This window comes from Balaenoptera acutorostrata, chromosome 1, assembly GCF_949987535.1.
Source record: "Balaenoptera acutorostrata chromosome 1, mBalAcu1.1, whole genome shotgun sequence".
Lineage (NCBI taxonomy): Eukaryota > Metazoa > Chordata > Mammalia > Artiodactyla > Balaenopteridae > Balaenoptera > Balaenoptera acutorostrata.
The window spans coordinates 101,986,780-102,000,170 of record NC_080064.1 but is presented as its reverse complement, the minus strand read 5'-3'; the positions used below and the strand labels follow the sequence as shown (position 1 = coordinate 102,000,170).

Below are 13,391 nucleotides of genomic sequence, written 5' to 3'. Positions count from 1 at the left end.
GGCTCAGTAGTTGTGGCTCACGGGCCTAGTTGCTCCGCGGCATGTGGGATCTTCCCAGGCCAGGGCTCGAACCCCTGTCCCCTGCATTGGCAGGCAGACTCTCAACCACCGCGCCACCAGGGAAGCCCAGGTATCTTGAAATATTGATAAGACTTGCAACATTGGGTGTGTAGGTGGAGAGGGAGGAATCAAAGATCATTACAGAAGTGGCCCTACGTCAGGCCAGTTAAATTACTCTTTGAGTGGGGACTGGGCATGTGTATGTCTTAAAGCTTCCCAAGTGATTTGAGAATCATTGCTCTATGAAGTATCTAGTCTGGGTAATAGGAGAATGATCCAAATAAAATTGAAAGATTTGACAAATGTAACACTTGATATTTGAAGTTACTGTATAAAGTCATGGAATGTTAGGTATACCCAATGGACACAGATCAGCTGTTACTGACTTTTCATTTTGCATAGGAGAAACTGAAACTCAGGGAGATTAAATAACTTGTTTGTGACATTTTACTGGTAAGTATCAGTGTGATTAATATTGAGCTCTGCTACTTTGTTTCACCAGGTTTGACCTCTCACCTTATAGTCATTATTTCTGATGTTCTTAAATATACTGTCCACCTCTCAGCATATCTAAAACCAAATCCACCTTTTCTTTTCCCCATATAAGTCATTTTAGTTAACATTTGAGGCACTACAAAATAATAATTTTTTACAGCTAATACAAAGCACAATTCTGTGATTTTATTTATACATATATTTCACTTCTCTTCTCATCTTAATTGTTTCTCTTCTATAGACATTCCTCATCTGTTTATGGCAACAGCTCTAATGAGATGTCTGTTTCCTTCACTAAGTGATCCTTCATAGGATTTCAGGATTTCATACCCTTTCATCAAGAACTAAGGCTCTCTGTTTCCTGTTATATCAAGTTGAAACACTTCATAATCTAGCTCTGCTGCATCTGTCACACCATATATCTCATTTCACTTTAACCCAGCCCTCTGTTCTAGCCAGGCTAGCCTATTGATTCCTCTGAAACAACCAGCCACACTTGTGACAGTCTCATGCAATAAAGCTCCCTTGATGCCAGGCATAGAAAATCCTATACATGGTCTCTGCTCTCAAGGGACTTAGGATTTAGTTGTATACTCTGGCTTGGTTTATGTGATATTTTATGCTTAGAATACTCAGCTGTTTTCTTTTTCTCAAAAATCTGCCTGTTTCTCCAAATTAAGCTGAAATATTCTACCTCTTACTAAAAGCCTTCTCTGACCATGTTGCTTTGATGCACAGATGGTGATGCATAAACAATAGTATTTCTAGAATAGTATGTGATGTAGTAGATACCCAGATATTAGTTGAGCAAATTAATTTTGGGCATTTTGTCCTATATTCTAGTTTTTCCTCCATGTATAAATAACTCTTCTCAACAAGGGTGTAAACTCCCTGATGGCAGGAAATTCTTTTATGTTTTCACAGTACCTAACACAGTGCTAGGTAGCTACAAAACACTTATCCTAAATAGAATATTATGTTATGTAACTTCGAATTTATTTTTGGGGAGGGGGTGTCAATAAGGACTGAATAATTTCGGGTTTTGAGTGTATGTACCAAAGGAGGTATCCATTAGCACTTGGGAGATTGCTCAAATGACATTGAGTGTGTGTGCTTCCAAGTTTTCTGCATTGCTTGATTCTAAGTTAATGAAATGAGTTTATCCCTCTAGCTACCCTCTGTCCCTGATTCTTTTATGTAAGTTATACTTAATGTCTTCATTCTTATCTCTAGTATGAAGTGTAACAGAACAGACTTTACCACCTGAAACTGCTGCTTCAAGTTCAGATCAGGCAAGGAACAAACCTCGAAACAACCAACAAGACCAAAGAAGAGTACACTTAAGTTGAAGACACAACACTTGATCTGAAACAAGAAGTTTGTGCCTACTCAACAGCTTTGAAAGAGCACTTCCCAACGCTGCTAGTAGTCTTTGTTTTCTTCAGTGCTGTACTGTGAGATTGCCTGGTGCAGCAGCAGTTGTATTCTTTATTAGCTTGATAGGTCATTTTCTCTCGCACGCGCGCGCGCTCTCTCTTTCTTTTTTTTTTTTTTTTTTTTAAACACTAGCAACTTTCATCCTTTGAAACGTGTGCTGAAAAAGAAGAATCAGCAAATACTACTGAAAGTGCAATATTTGATTATCACTGCGAGGTAGGTTTATCGTTTCCTATTGGCAAGAATCAGTTTATAATTCTGGATTTCCTAATTACTTGGTTAAATTTAAAATCTTAATCTGTTTGCTTCTAAAGGTATTCTGAAAACAATTTATATTCTCAACTATTAGTCTGAAAATATCAACACTAGATTATTTTATTCATTGTCTTTTGTTAGATGACAATATTTATGCCCAAAACTGGGATTTTCCACCCCAGATTATATTTATTAATATACAGATCTCTTGATTTATTGGTCTCTTAGAAAGAAAAACTCTCTCTGTACTATTTAAAAGTTAGGTTTCAGTTAGGAGTGCCCTTTGTAGTCTTTGAGGTAACCTTGGGTAAAGAAAGCCTGCAGAGAAGGGACATTTGAAGGTGAGTTGTACTTTGTTAAGAGGGAGAAGAGTTTTTGGTAGAGGTATAGAAGTAATGGAATGAGCAGATTTGGGGAGATCTGAAAGCACGTGGTATATGTTGAGTAGTCTATAATGAATGGAGTAGAGAATACAGTTTTGTGGGGCAGAGAGACTAACTGGAAAGGGAGGCTTGCTGGAGGCAGGTTCTACAGGGCCCACTCTACTTGACTTTATTTTTCAGGAAAGTTGTCAGCTGTTTATAAGCAAGGGCTTAATGGATTTTGTATTTCAAACCTGAGATAGTTTATTGCTTCAGATTTTAAAGTTACATATTCATAAATGTATCTTTCAAAGACAAATGGTGCTACTTTTAAGGAATAGGCTGAGGATGGGAAGACCTGTTAGGAGTAATGGATAGAGTGTAAGGAAGATAAAAGCTAGGGTAAAGGCAGAGAAAGAGGTAGACACTAGGTGTTTTAATGGTAGAAGTAATAGGACTGGTGACTAGTTGAATGGGAAGTTGAGGCTGGAGGGAATTGATTTAGTCTATCCAGTTGTCCAAGTTAGAAATCTTTGTTCATAGGAATAGGGAAGTTCAGGTAGGGATTTGTGGAAATCTCTTTTGTTTATTAGATAGTAATTTGAAGTTGAGAAAATATTCTAGTATGGACTGTTAAACAGTGGTTGTTTGGGGGAGGTAAGATTGTGAAGGGCAATTGTTCCTTTTTAATCTTTCGTTTCTAGAGTTTCTAAAATCAGCAGAAATAAAGGCTTGAAATTCAGAAAGGAGTCGTTACTTTATAGGTAATAAAGGAAGAAGTGCCAAAGAAGAGAATGTTGAAAGAAATAGGTAGTCCAGGTAGGAATGCCAAGGAAGAGAATTTCAAGAACTGGGTGGTAATCCTTTTGTAAAACGCTTCATTGATCAAATGAGACGGGGAATGAAAACAGACCACTCCTAGGTTGTTGTCCTATAAAAGCTTCATCACCGTTACAAGAAGCAGTGGGCCTTTATCTCCAGTTTATTTAAAGGTTGAGGACCTGGCTGTGGTAATGACCTTACTGTGGACCAGAATTATTCCTTAATTTAAAACTACCAGTAACGCCAATTTATTTAAATTATCCATAAACAGACATGTAATTACTCAGTATGAAGGTTATTGTATTATTTGCTTTTTTTGTTTGTTTCTTCCTACCTCATCTGATTTTTTAAAAAATAATTTTAGATTGGTACCAATTGTGCTGGGTTAGATAAAATAATGGGGATTGAAATTGTACAGCTCTGTCGTTACTATTCAGAAGGGTAAAAGATTAGATGCTACAGCTTTCATTGCATTGACATGAATTGAAGAGGTGGATTTAAAGTAGAAGTGCTTTTTGTTTAGCCTAATCTTTGTATTCTGAGTATTAGTTTACTACAGGAACATCCCCCCCCCCGCCCCGGGGGTGGGGGTGGAGGTGGAGGTGGAGGTGGGGGGAAGCAAATCTGTAAGGAAACAAGACAGGGTGGCTAGGGGAGGGCTGTTGACAACCTGTCCTAGAAGATCCCAGTTTAGTCATCGAACTTCTCAGCAAGCCTAAGCTCAAAAGCCGCTCCCTGCTCCTCCTGGCATCAGCTGAGCCATTGGCATTATTGGTACTGGCCACAGTGGCATCGCAGACCATTGTGAGAGAAAGCCATCATCTGCTACATGAACATTTTTAATGTGTAAATGCATGCATAGCTGTCAAAAGTTAAGTTATATAGATTAATTCACATATTTACAAACAGATAAATAACAGTTGGGGGGTTATTGACAGTGAAACATGTTCTGATTGTACAGTTGTGAATTATTCCATTTAAAACGAGTGCAGCTACGGAGACAGATTTGGTAATGCAGTAGAACCACAGATTTTGTTTTTATTTATTTTTTTACTTTAATTTTTATTGGAGCATAGTTGTTTTACAATGTTATATTAGTTTCTTGCTGTACAGCAAAGTGAATCAGTCATACATATACATATATCCACCCTTTTTTAGATTTCCATCCCATTTAGGTCACCACAGAGCATTGAGTAGAGTTCCCTGTGCCATACAGTAGGTTCTCATTAGTTATTTATTTTATACATAGTAGTGTATATATGTCAGTCCCAGTCTTCCAGTTCATCCCACCCCGCCCCTTCACTCCTTGGTAACTCTAAGTTTGTTCTCTACATCTGAGAACCACAGATTTTAAAAGAGCCTTTGTAAAAAACAGTAAAAATAGTACATAATTAGGAATGAATAAAACTATTGAGTGGGATTGGCCTTAAAAAATATCAATGAATAAGGCTTATAAGAAGTTTGTCATGTAAAGATAGACATGGATTGTTTTGATGAGTATTTTGATCAAAGACAGTTTAAGGTGACAAGAAGGAAAGCAAAGCTAGGAACATTAAAAGAAAACTAAAGCCCCAGGTGAATGAGAAGATAACAGGGTAACTTGGCTAGGGGTGTGGAGGCCTATGGTCAGGAACTGTAAATGTCTTGATTGATTTTCAAAGTCCAGGTGTGCGAACTTTGGAGCCTGCTCTCCATCCCTAGCAAAAATCCAGGAGCAAACAAATAAAAAATAAGATGTTTCAATAAGGATTGTTTTGATGAGTATTTTGATCAAAGACAGTTTAAGGTGACAAGAAGGAAAGCAAAGCTAGGAACATTAAAAGAAAACTAAAGCCCCAGGTGAATGAGAAGATAACAGGGTAACTTGGCTAGGGGTGTGGAGGCCTATGGTCAGGAACTGTAAATGTCTTGATTGATTTTCAAAGTCCAGGTGTGCGAACTTTGGAGCCTGCTCTCCATCCCTAGCAAAAATCCAGGAGCAAACAAATAAAAAATAAGATGTTTCAATAAGGAGATTTGACAGAGTATCTCTTGATAACATAGTGGTCAGTATGGAATATAGATTGGATTATAAGCATTAAAAGGCTTTGACTAATGGACTGATTTTCAGAGAGGTCTCCATATGTGTGCTGCCAGATTCTATTCTTGCTCTACTTTTAAAAAATATTTAGTAGTAAGTAGTTATGTGTGTGCTCTGTACTAAGCACCATTCCAGGCTTTTTGTATGAAGTAACTAACCCTGACCATCCCCACAACCCTGTGAGGGTGGGTATTAAGGAAGGACACAGAATGCTTAAAAGACAGATTACAAAGGCTAATAATTTAAAATTATCCCTATAAATTGGAACTCCAGGTTAACTAAAAAAAGAAATTTAAAAGCATTAGATTAGTTTTTTCTTTAGTAACAAAAGATCAGTTATACAAGTACTAAAAGAAAATCTGATTTTACTAATTTATTAAGGAGTAATAGAGTTTTGGTTTTTTTTTTTTTTAGTTATATAAAGTTACTCAAACTTTAGTCTACAGAATCAAGAAACATAATCACTCAGTGCTTTCTATATATTGGTCAGGGTACAGTAAGAATAGTAGTGAAATGTACTTCAGTGAATAATAATTTAGAACATACCCAGAAGACAGCAATTAGTCTGAAAAACAGTTGCATTCCGAAAACTGAAAGGAGCAAAGGAAGTTAAGGTGAAATATGTTTAGATTAAGAAAACAGTCATTTTCTAAAACTGTCATACAGTGAAATAGGTTGCCTTTTCTAAACTAATTCCTTTTCAGTGGAAGCCAAGCAGACTAGGTTAGGAAAAAGGGGGGAAAAACAACTCAGATGTTGTAAGAAGAATTATGGAGCACAGAATTATGATTTTTTTCCCCCGCCTCCCAAGGGAATTTGGAAATCACGTAGGCCATCATTTTACATCCGCGGAAACAATCCCAGAGAAGTTTTAAAAAGTATGAGAAGCAAGACTAAAAGCCAGTCTTTTGATTCTAGTTCTGTGTTCTTTAGGGAACTTTAGTTGATTTCTTGAATTAGAGGTGAAGTTTAAATTTGACCTGTGATTCTTTCCAGTTCTCCTTTTTTAAGAAAAAAAAAAAATCATTGTTAATGATTTTTTAAAATTTTTTTGGGCCGCGTTTGGGTCTTCGTTGCTGCGCATGAGCTTTCTCTAGTTACGGCGAGCGGCGAGCAGGGGCTACTCTTCGTTGCAGTGCGCGGGCTTCTCATTGCGATGGCTTCTCGTTGAGGAGCGCGGGCTTAGTTGCTCCGCAGCATGTGGGAATATTCTTGCACTAGAGGTCGAACCCGTGTCCCCTGCATTGGCAGGCGGATTCTTAACCACTGCGCCACCAGGGAAGTCCCGTTAATGACTTTCTGATTAAAAACAAATACATAGAAAAGAGTAGAAGGTCTAAACTTGGTGTTGGGGATATTCGTCTGCTGTGTTCACTACTGTACATGTAGAACCTAGAACAGTGCTGATGCATTGTAGGCATTCGAGTTCTGGTTTAGCGTATAAAGCAGTGGTTAAGAATGTGAGCCATGGAGTGAGTACTGAGTTCTGTTCCCATTTACCATTTTTAGCTCTGTGCACTTAAAACACCATCGAAGTGTTACATTGCCTGTGAGTATTGAAGTAGACTTTCCTGGTCTTTCCTTTTTAAAATACAGTTAAAATCATATTATAGAAATATTTTTGTCATTATATAAATTACTATGAAACTTTAGATTGTTTCTGGGAATTTGTTATTAAAACATTTTAATGAACACGTTTGTGCGTAAAGCCTTGTCCACATTTCACATTTCCCCAGGATAGGTTTCCTGCAGTGGAATTATTAAGGAAAGCACCTCCACATTTTGGTACTTGTGGTTAAACTGTATTTCAGAAAGGTTGCACCAGTTTGCCACCATGAAAATATATTAGCATGTTGTTCTTGACCTACTTTCTCAATTTTTTTAATCTTTTACCATCGATAGTTTGATAAATGAATAATTTGTTTTACCTAAATTTTTGCTTGCCAGAATTGAAGTTCATATGTTTTGTGTTTAATGAATGATCTTTTAAGACTTACTTGTTTTAATGTCTTTCCATAATTCAGCAAATGAGTGCTTACTATGTGCCAAGCACTGTCTAACACTAGGGATTTAGCTTTGAACAAAAAGCCCCTGCTCTCATAGAGCTTTATATTCTGGTAGTTTAATTCTTATTGATTTGCTTAAATTCTTTAATGGTACACTCATATATTTACATTTGTGTTTGTTCTCTTTAGGTTTGAGTATAAAAGCTTATACTTTTTATGTAATCAAATATTGATCCTTTCCCTTGGCGTTTTTATCTATTGACTTTGGGCCTAGAAAGTCCCCCCTTCCAAAAACTTTATAAATGCATACATTTTTATTTAATATTTGTTAAGGCATTTAACACAGTTCATGTAGAATATATTTTTTGTATGCTGTGAGATGAGCAACTAAATTGATTTTCCCCCATTTAAAAAAAAGCCAAGTAACATTTACATACTGGTTCACCACCACCCCCCTTTTTTTGATGTTGTCTTTATGTTAATTTTTTATAAACAAGCATCTGTTGTTGAGCTGTCTACTTTTTCCATTCGATTTCTCTTTTTACGTAATTGGTGGTTTTGTTTGTTTTGTTTTTTAAGGAACATCCATTTTATTTGATGGTGCTTCTTTAAAGTTTTGATGGTGCTGGTTTTTAAAAAATTTAGCTGAACTATTAGGAATTCTTTTAAGGGTTAACATACTGTCTTATCTAAAGTTGCTTGAGTGATGTATGGGTTTCCCTTTTAAAAAAGTAGCCCTCAAATCAGATAAAGGCAAGAGAAAAATACTTAAGTCAGGAAAGGTGCTAGGAGAAAGGAGAGGTTCTGTTTCAATTCTGTTTTGTTTTGTTTTTTTTTAGTTTTTTAATTCATTTTATTTATTTATTTATTTTGGCTGCATTGGGTCTTTGTTGCTGGGCTTTCTCTAGTTGCGGCGAGCAGGGGGCCACTCTCCACTGCGGTGTGTGGGCCTGTCATTGCGGTGGCCTCTCTTGTTGCGGAGCATGGGCTCTAGGTGCACGGGCTTCAGTAGTTGTGGCACGTGGGCTCAGTAGTTGTGGCTCGCGGGCTCTAGAGCGCAGGCTCAGTGGTTGTGGCGCACGGGCTCAGCTGCTTCACGGCATGTGGGATCCTCCCGGACCAGGGCTCGAACCCGTGTCCCCTGCATTGGCAGGCGGACTCCCAACCACTGCGCCACCAGGGAAGCCCTCAATTCTGTTTTGATGTGCACATCTAAAGGTGAGATGAGATGAGCAATATAGCCTAAATTCCAGTACGCTTGTTGGGGAACAGTTTAGTCTTAGAAAGAAATAATAGCTCTAATCCCTTCTCATTCTGGTTCATTTTCCCTTAGGGTGAGAAGAACATGAGTCTTACCTCTTACCTTCAGCTAGGACTACTAGGACTGGAGACTTGAGAATGTGGTTTTTGCAGCTTCCTGGCCTGTGTATTACAGATCCTATCATTGCGTTCTTACTTGTATGGTGATAAGAACTAGTCTAAATGTGAAAAAAGCACAGCTTGAAAGTCATGATCTAAGTCAGTGATGGTGGAAAAGTGGTCTTCAAATTAATTTGATCATACTGTTTAACAAGAAGAGCATGTATGGTCAATATGTACGTGTATATATTTATAAATTGTGTGATTATATTCCTCCATTTGCATTGTGAAGCAGTGGTACAAATAGGACAAAGGTGAAATAAGCAATATTGTGAAGATAGTGTACCTGTGTTAACAGTGTAGAAACTTTGCAACCCCACTAGAAATATATATATCTGGATGCTTAGTTTATAAGTGTTTAATTTAAAAACTTTATACTGTCATGAATTAATATCTGAGGGACAGTATGCATTTTATGTTTTATTGATACTGGTATAAGTCTGTATCATAGTCTTGATCTTAATGTTTTGTCAGACTTGTCAGATCTCATTAGATGGTCATTTGTTTCATAATGTGGAGGTACAAGAACTAATACTAGGATTAGAAGTGTTGGCTCCCAGTTCTCTGCCTTTGCTTGCTTTATTAGCATTATCTTCTAAGATTCTTCTGTGGGAATCTTTTTCAACAGTTTGTCTATTTGTGAGGGCAGTTTAGTTAAACTAGATAGCTAAATATGTACACTTAATTGGAGAGATGTAAACTTTAATATGCTGAAAGTAAATGAACGAGGGCTTCACTGTCAATCTCTTGTGAGGTTCTCCACTTTCCTCAGAATACTTAAGTAATGTATGACATGTGATATGACCTGACATATCAACTCAGCAAGGCCTCTTCTATAAATACATAATAACCATTTGTAAAAGCTAGTTTTTATCTCTGGCCAAATATATGTATTCTAGTTCAGATATTTTCTTCCTACACCCCATTAGATTATCCTGTGTGTACCCTACTTGAGGGAGACAAGTGATTGAGAATATTGGATTCTGTGTAAAGTTGTGGGACATTGAGAAGAAGTTGGGCTCAGTTGTCTTGCTGTAGCAACCACCAGAGTCCATATGGCATTTTTAAAATTGTAAATGTTATGGATTAGGGGTTAAGTAAGTGCTTTAAAAAATACATTTCAGTTTGACCGTTTAATGTTAATGCTATAATTTATTTTGTTGATGGAAATCTGATTAAATGAATTATATTTTGCTAAAGTAACTTAATGATAAATGTAAAAATACACAGGTTGACTGTCAAATGTGTGTTAAATTGTTATTGATCATAGTTGTAAACATTGTGCTATGTTATCACAGCTGTTTGAGATGGAGAACGTTTTTACTGTGTCATCAGATCCTCATCCCCCTCCTACAGCCCCTCCTTCACTTTCTTTACCTTTATCTTCATCTTCTACCTCATCTGGGACTAAAAAACAAAAGAGGACCCCCACGTATCAGAGATCTGTAAGTCAGGGAAGTAGTCATCCCCGCTTTTTTCTTTGTGTTAAGAGCATGACTAAGAAGGGCCACTCAGTTTGATTGAAATACCCTGCAAACTCACTTTCTAACTTCCCTAAGTATTTCCTTCACCTTGAATCTTGAAAGGTAAGTTTAGTAGTTTAGGCCTTGCTACTCAAAGTGTGTCCAAGAATCAGAAGTATTAGTATCACCTTGGGAGCTTGTTAGAAGTGGAGAATCTCAAACCCCTGCCGCTGAATCAGATTTTGTATTTTAACCAGATCACTGGGTAACTTCAGTTAGAGAAGCCCTAGTTTCGAGTCAGTATTGTAGAGGTAGACCTTCTTGGTTCAACTCCTCTGTCATTTGACTTTGGCAAGTCATTTAATCTGAATGTCTGTTTCATCATTGGTAAAATGGGGACAATATTACTTCCGCATGGGCTTTTGTAAAAATTAAATGAGTTAGTATACATCCGACACAAAACAGTGTCTAGCATGAATGAATTAGAACTTAACCACCTACAGATGTGATGACTTTGATTTGCATGATTTGGCTATGCCACCCAGTGTTTAACTACTTAAAACTTGGGTTTATCTTTCTAGAATTTCAGTCATCTTTTTTTTCCTGATGAAAAACTTTTTTACTTGCCCAACGTTAAACTTAAAATGCTTATAAGTCAAATTTTCAATGAAAGGGTCTAAAACTACGTGTAAAGATGTGGATATGTTGCTATAGTAAATCAATTATAGACCTAACCTTTCCAAGGGATTTTGTCCTATTTCATGCTTCACTTAAATAAAATGAAATATCCAATGTTATAGACAGTATCTGATGATTAAATAGGTCCCAGTTCATTGCATTTAAATAGCCCTTCTGTTCACTAAAGAATGTTTTATTTTGCTTTATCTGACCATAGAAACAAATGACAGTATTTAGAGAGTTCAGTGTCTGAAACAGGTGAAAAGATTTAATTGTACCTGTGAAGTGATTGAAGATTTTTAGGATTCAAGAGCTTTTGTTGTCGGAGTTCTTAGAAAACTCTTGCTTTCTAACTCATTGTTTTGAGTCATCTTCCATTAAAGGACCTGAGCATGCATGCATTTTCTAGTTTGCATGGAAAGTTTCTTTTATTGTTTTAATCTCTACTAACTTAAATAATTGCCTTCAAGATGCACGGCTTACCAAATAGCATCAAGGTTTCTATTTACGTTTCAAAATAAGTATTAATAAATTTAATGAAATGTTTTGGTAGTTTGGGTTTCCATCTCTTGAATAGTAGTTACCTTTGTTCTGATATTGTTGTTTTAGTAATTTAGAGTTAATGTAAAGGCAACTTTTACTTATGTAGTTACTTTATCTTAATATTTAAACTCCACAAATTCTGTTTGGTAAGTGAAAATTCTAGCATAAATTGAGGCAGTTCCCCCAAAATAATTTGAATTACTTCCTCTGAAATGTTTTATTAGCTAAATTAACATTTCAGTAATAAAAACACATAATCTTCCCTTTATTTGGTTTACCTTTATTTTCTTTGCCTTTTTATGTTAAAAATTCAGTGATTTGTTAATCAGACTTAGTAAGCTATGGAGGTAATATACAGATCTATATGTATTGAGTTCTTTCTTTTTTTAAAACAGATGAGCTTTGATCCAAATCTTCTCCACAACAATGGGCATAATGGGTACCCCAATGGTACTTCAGCAGCACTGCGTGAAACTGGGGTTATTGAAAAACTGCTAACCTCTTATGGATTTATTCAGTGTTCAGAACGTCAAGCTAGACTTTTCTTCCACTGTTCACAGTATAATGGCAACCTGCAGGACTTAAAAGTAGGAGGTAATCTGTTCGTTCTCCTTTTTATAAAACTAATCACAAATTTATCTTGCATATCAACTTACTCATGACAGTATTATGCTTTTGGCCTTTTAATTGTACCAATTACTGAAATTTGTTTATATAAATTAGCAGAATCCTGATTTCTGTTGTGGTGGTAGTCTTTTTGAGGGATGAAAGAGTAATTGATTAAAAGATATCTTTGAATATTTTTTAAATAGACACTTGGTATATTTAATTGTTATTCCCCCAATAATGACTGTTTGGCTATATATTAGATTTTAAGCCAGTGAAAATATTAAACTTTATAATGTTAGTTTTAATTATTTTGCCAGGTACTAGTTTGAGTAGTACCTGAAAGAAATAACTCTTACAATGTCACCACTTGGACTATGTGGGAATTCATTTTGGCTGACAACACAGAAATTACTTTCACATGTGAAAATGTGTGGCTTATTAAAGGACTGAAGTTACAAGGTCTCAGTGTGTGTTTTTTAAAAATATCTTTGAGAAAAGAGAACAATAGTTACATGAATATTTGGCATACCAAATACTCTAAACTGTACGAGAGTGTTATTTTGGTTAATCCTGATTTTACAGATGAAGAAACTCAGGGTATAGAGGGATTTTGGGGGTGAGGGGGGAAGCTTGCCAAATCTCATCTTTACATTGCGTCATTTGTAATATGTGTAGGTGCCATGAAAACTAAGATATGGCTAGCTTAGTCTAAAGCAGTGGTTCTGAAACGTTAGTGTGTATCAGAATTACCTGCAAGGCTTGTTAAAACACAGATTGCTGTACGTGATGCCCAGAATTTGTTTTGGAGTAGGTCTGGAGTAGGGCCTGGGAATTTGCATTTCTGCTACACTCCAGGTGATGCTGCTGTTGGTCCAGGGACCACACTTTAAGAATCACCAGTCTAAGGAAACTCAAATACCTCATTAAGTTTAGTTTGAAAGTGAGATACCACTTTGCCAAAATTAGTCCAACAAACACAACACTCTCTTTGTTTTAGATGATGTTGAATTTGAAGTATCATCTGACCGGCGGACTGGGAAACCCATCGCTGTTAAACTGGTGAAGATAAAACAAGAAATCCTCCCTGAAGAACGAATTAATGGACAAGTTAGTGACTTAGATGCTTTATGTTTTCTTAGGGCCCTGCATTTGCATATCTTTC

General features: G+C 36.5%; 1 protein-coding gene and 1 non-coding gene across 6 annotated transcripts in view; one reads left to right on the top strand and one right to left on the bottom strand.

Moving 5' to 3' along the window:
- CSDE1 (cold shock domain containing E1) overlaps positions 1-13,391 on the top strand; it is a 36,423-nt gene that overhangs the window by 5,591 nt on the left and 17,441 nt on the right. For 2 of the 5 annotated variants that reach the window (XM_007169349.2, XM_007169347.2), the window contains exons 2-5: positions 1,789-2,208; positions 10,235-10,381; positions 12,016-12,214; positions 13,227-13,336. In XM_007169349.2, coding sequence (XP_007169411.2) covers positions 10,244-10,381; positions 12,016-12,214; positions 13,227-13,336 — 447 coding nt within the window. In that variant the 5' untranslated portion in view covers positions 1,789-2,208; positions 10,235-10,243. Of the gene's footprint in view, positions 1-1,788; positions 2,209-7,020; positions 7,061-10,234; positions 10,382-12,015; positions 12,215-13,226; positions 13,337-13,391 lie in introns of all 5 variants that reach the window. The other 3 variants (XM_007169348.2, XM_057550583.1, XM_007169350.2) reach the window with 3 other exon arrangements.
- Positions 4,173-4,258, bottom strand: LOC114236241 (small nucleolar RNA SNORD35). Its single transcript, XR_003622229.1, has one exon. It is a non-coding gene; the product is annotated as a small nucleolar RNA SNORD35 (small nucleolar RNA).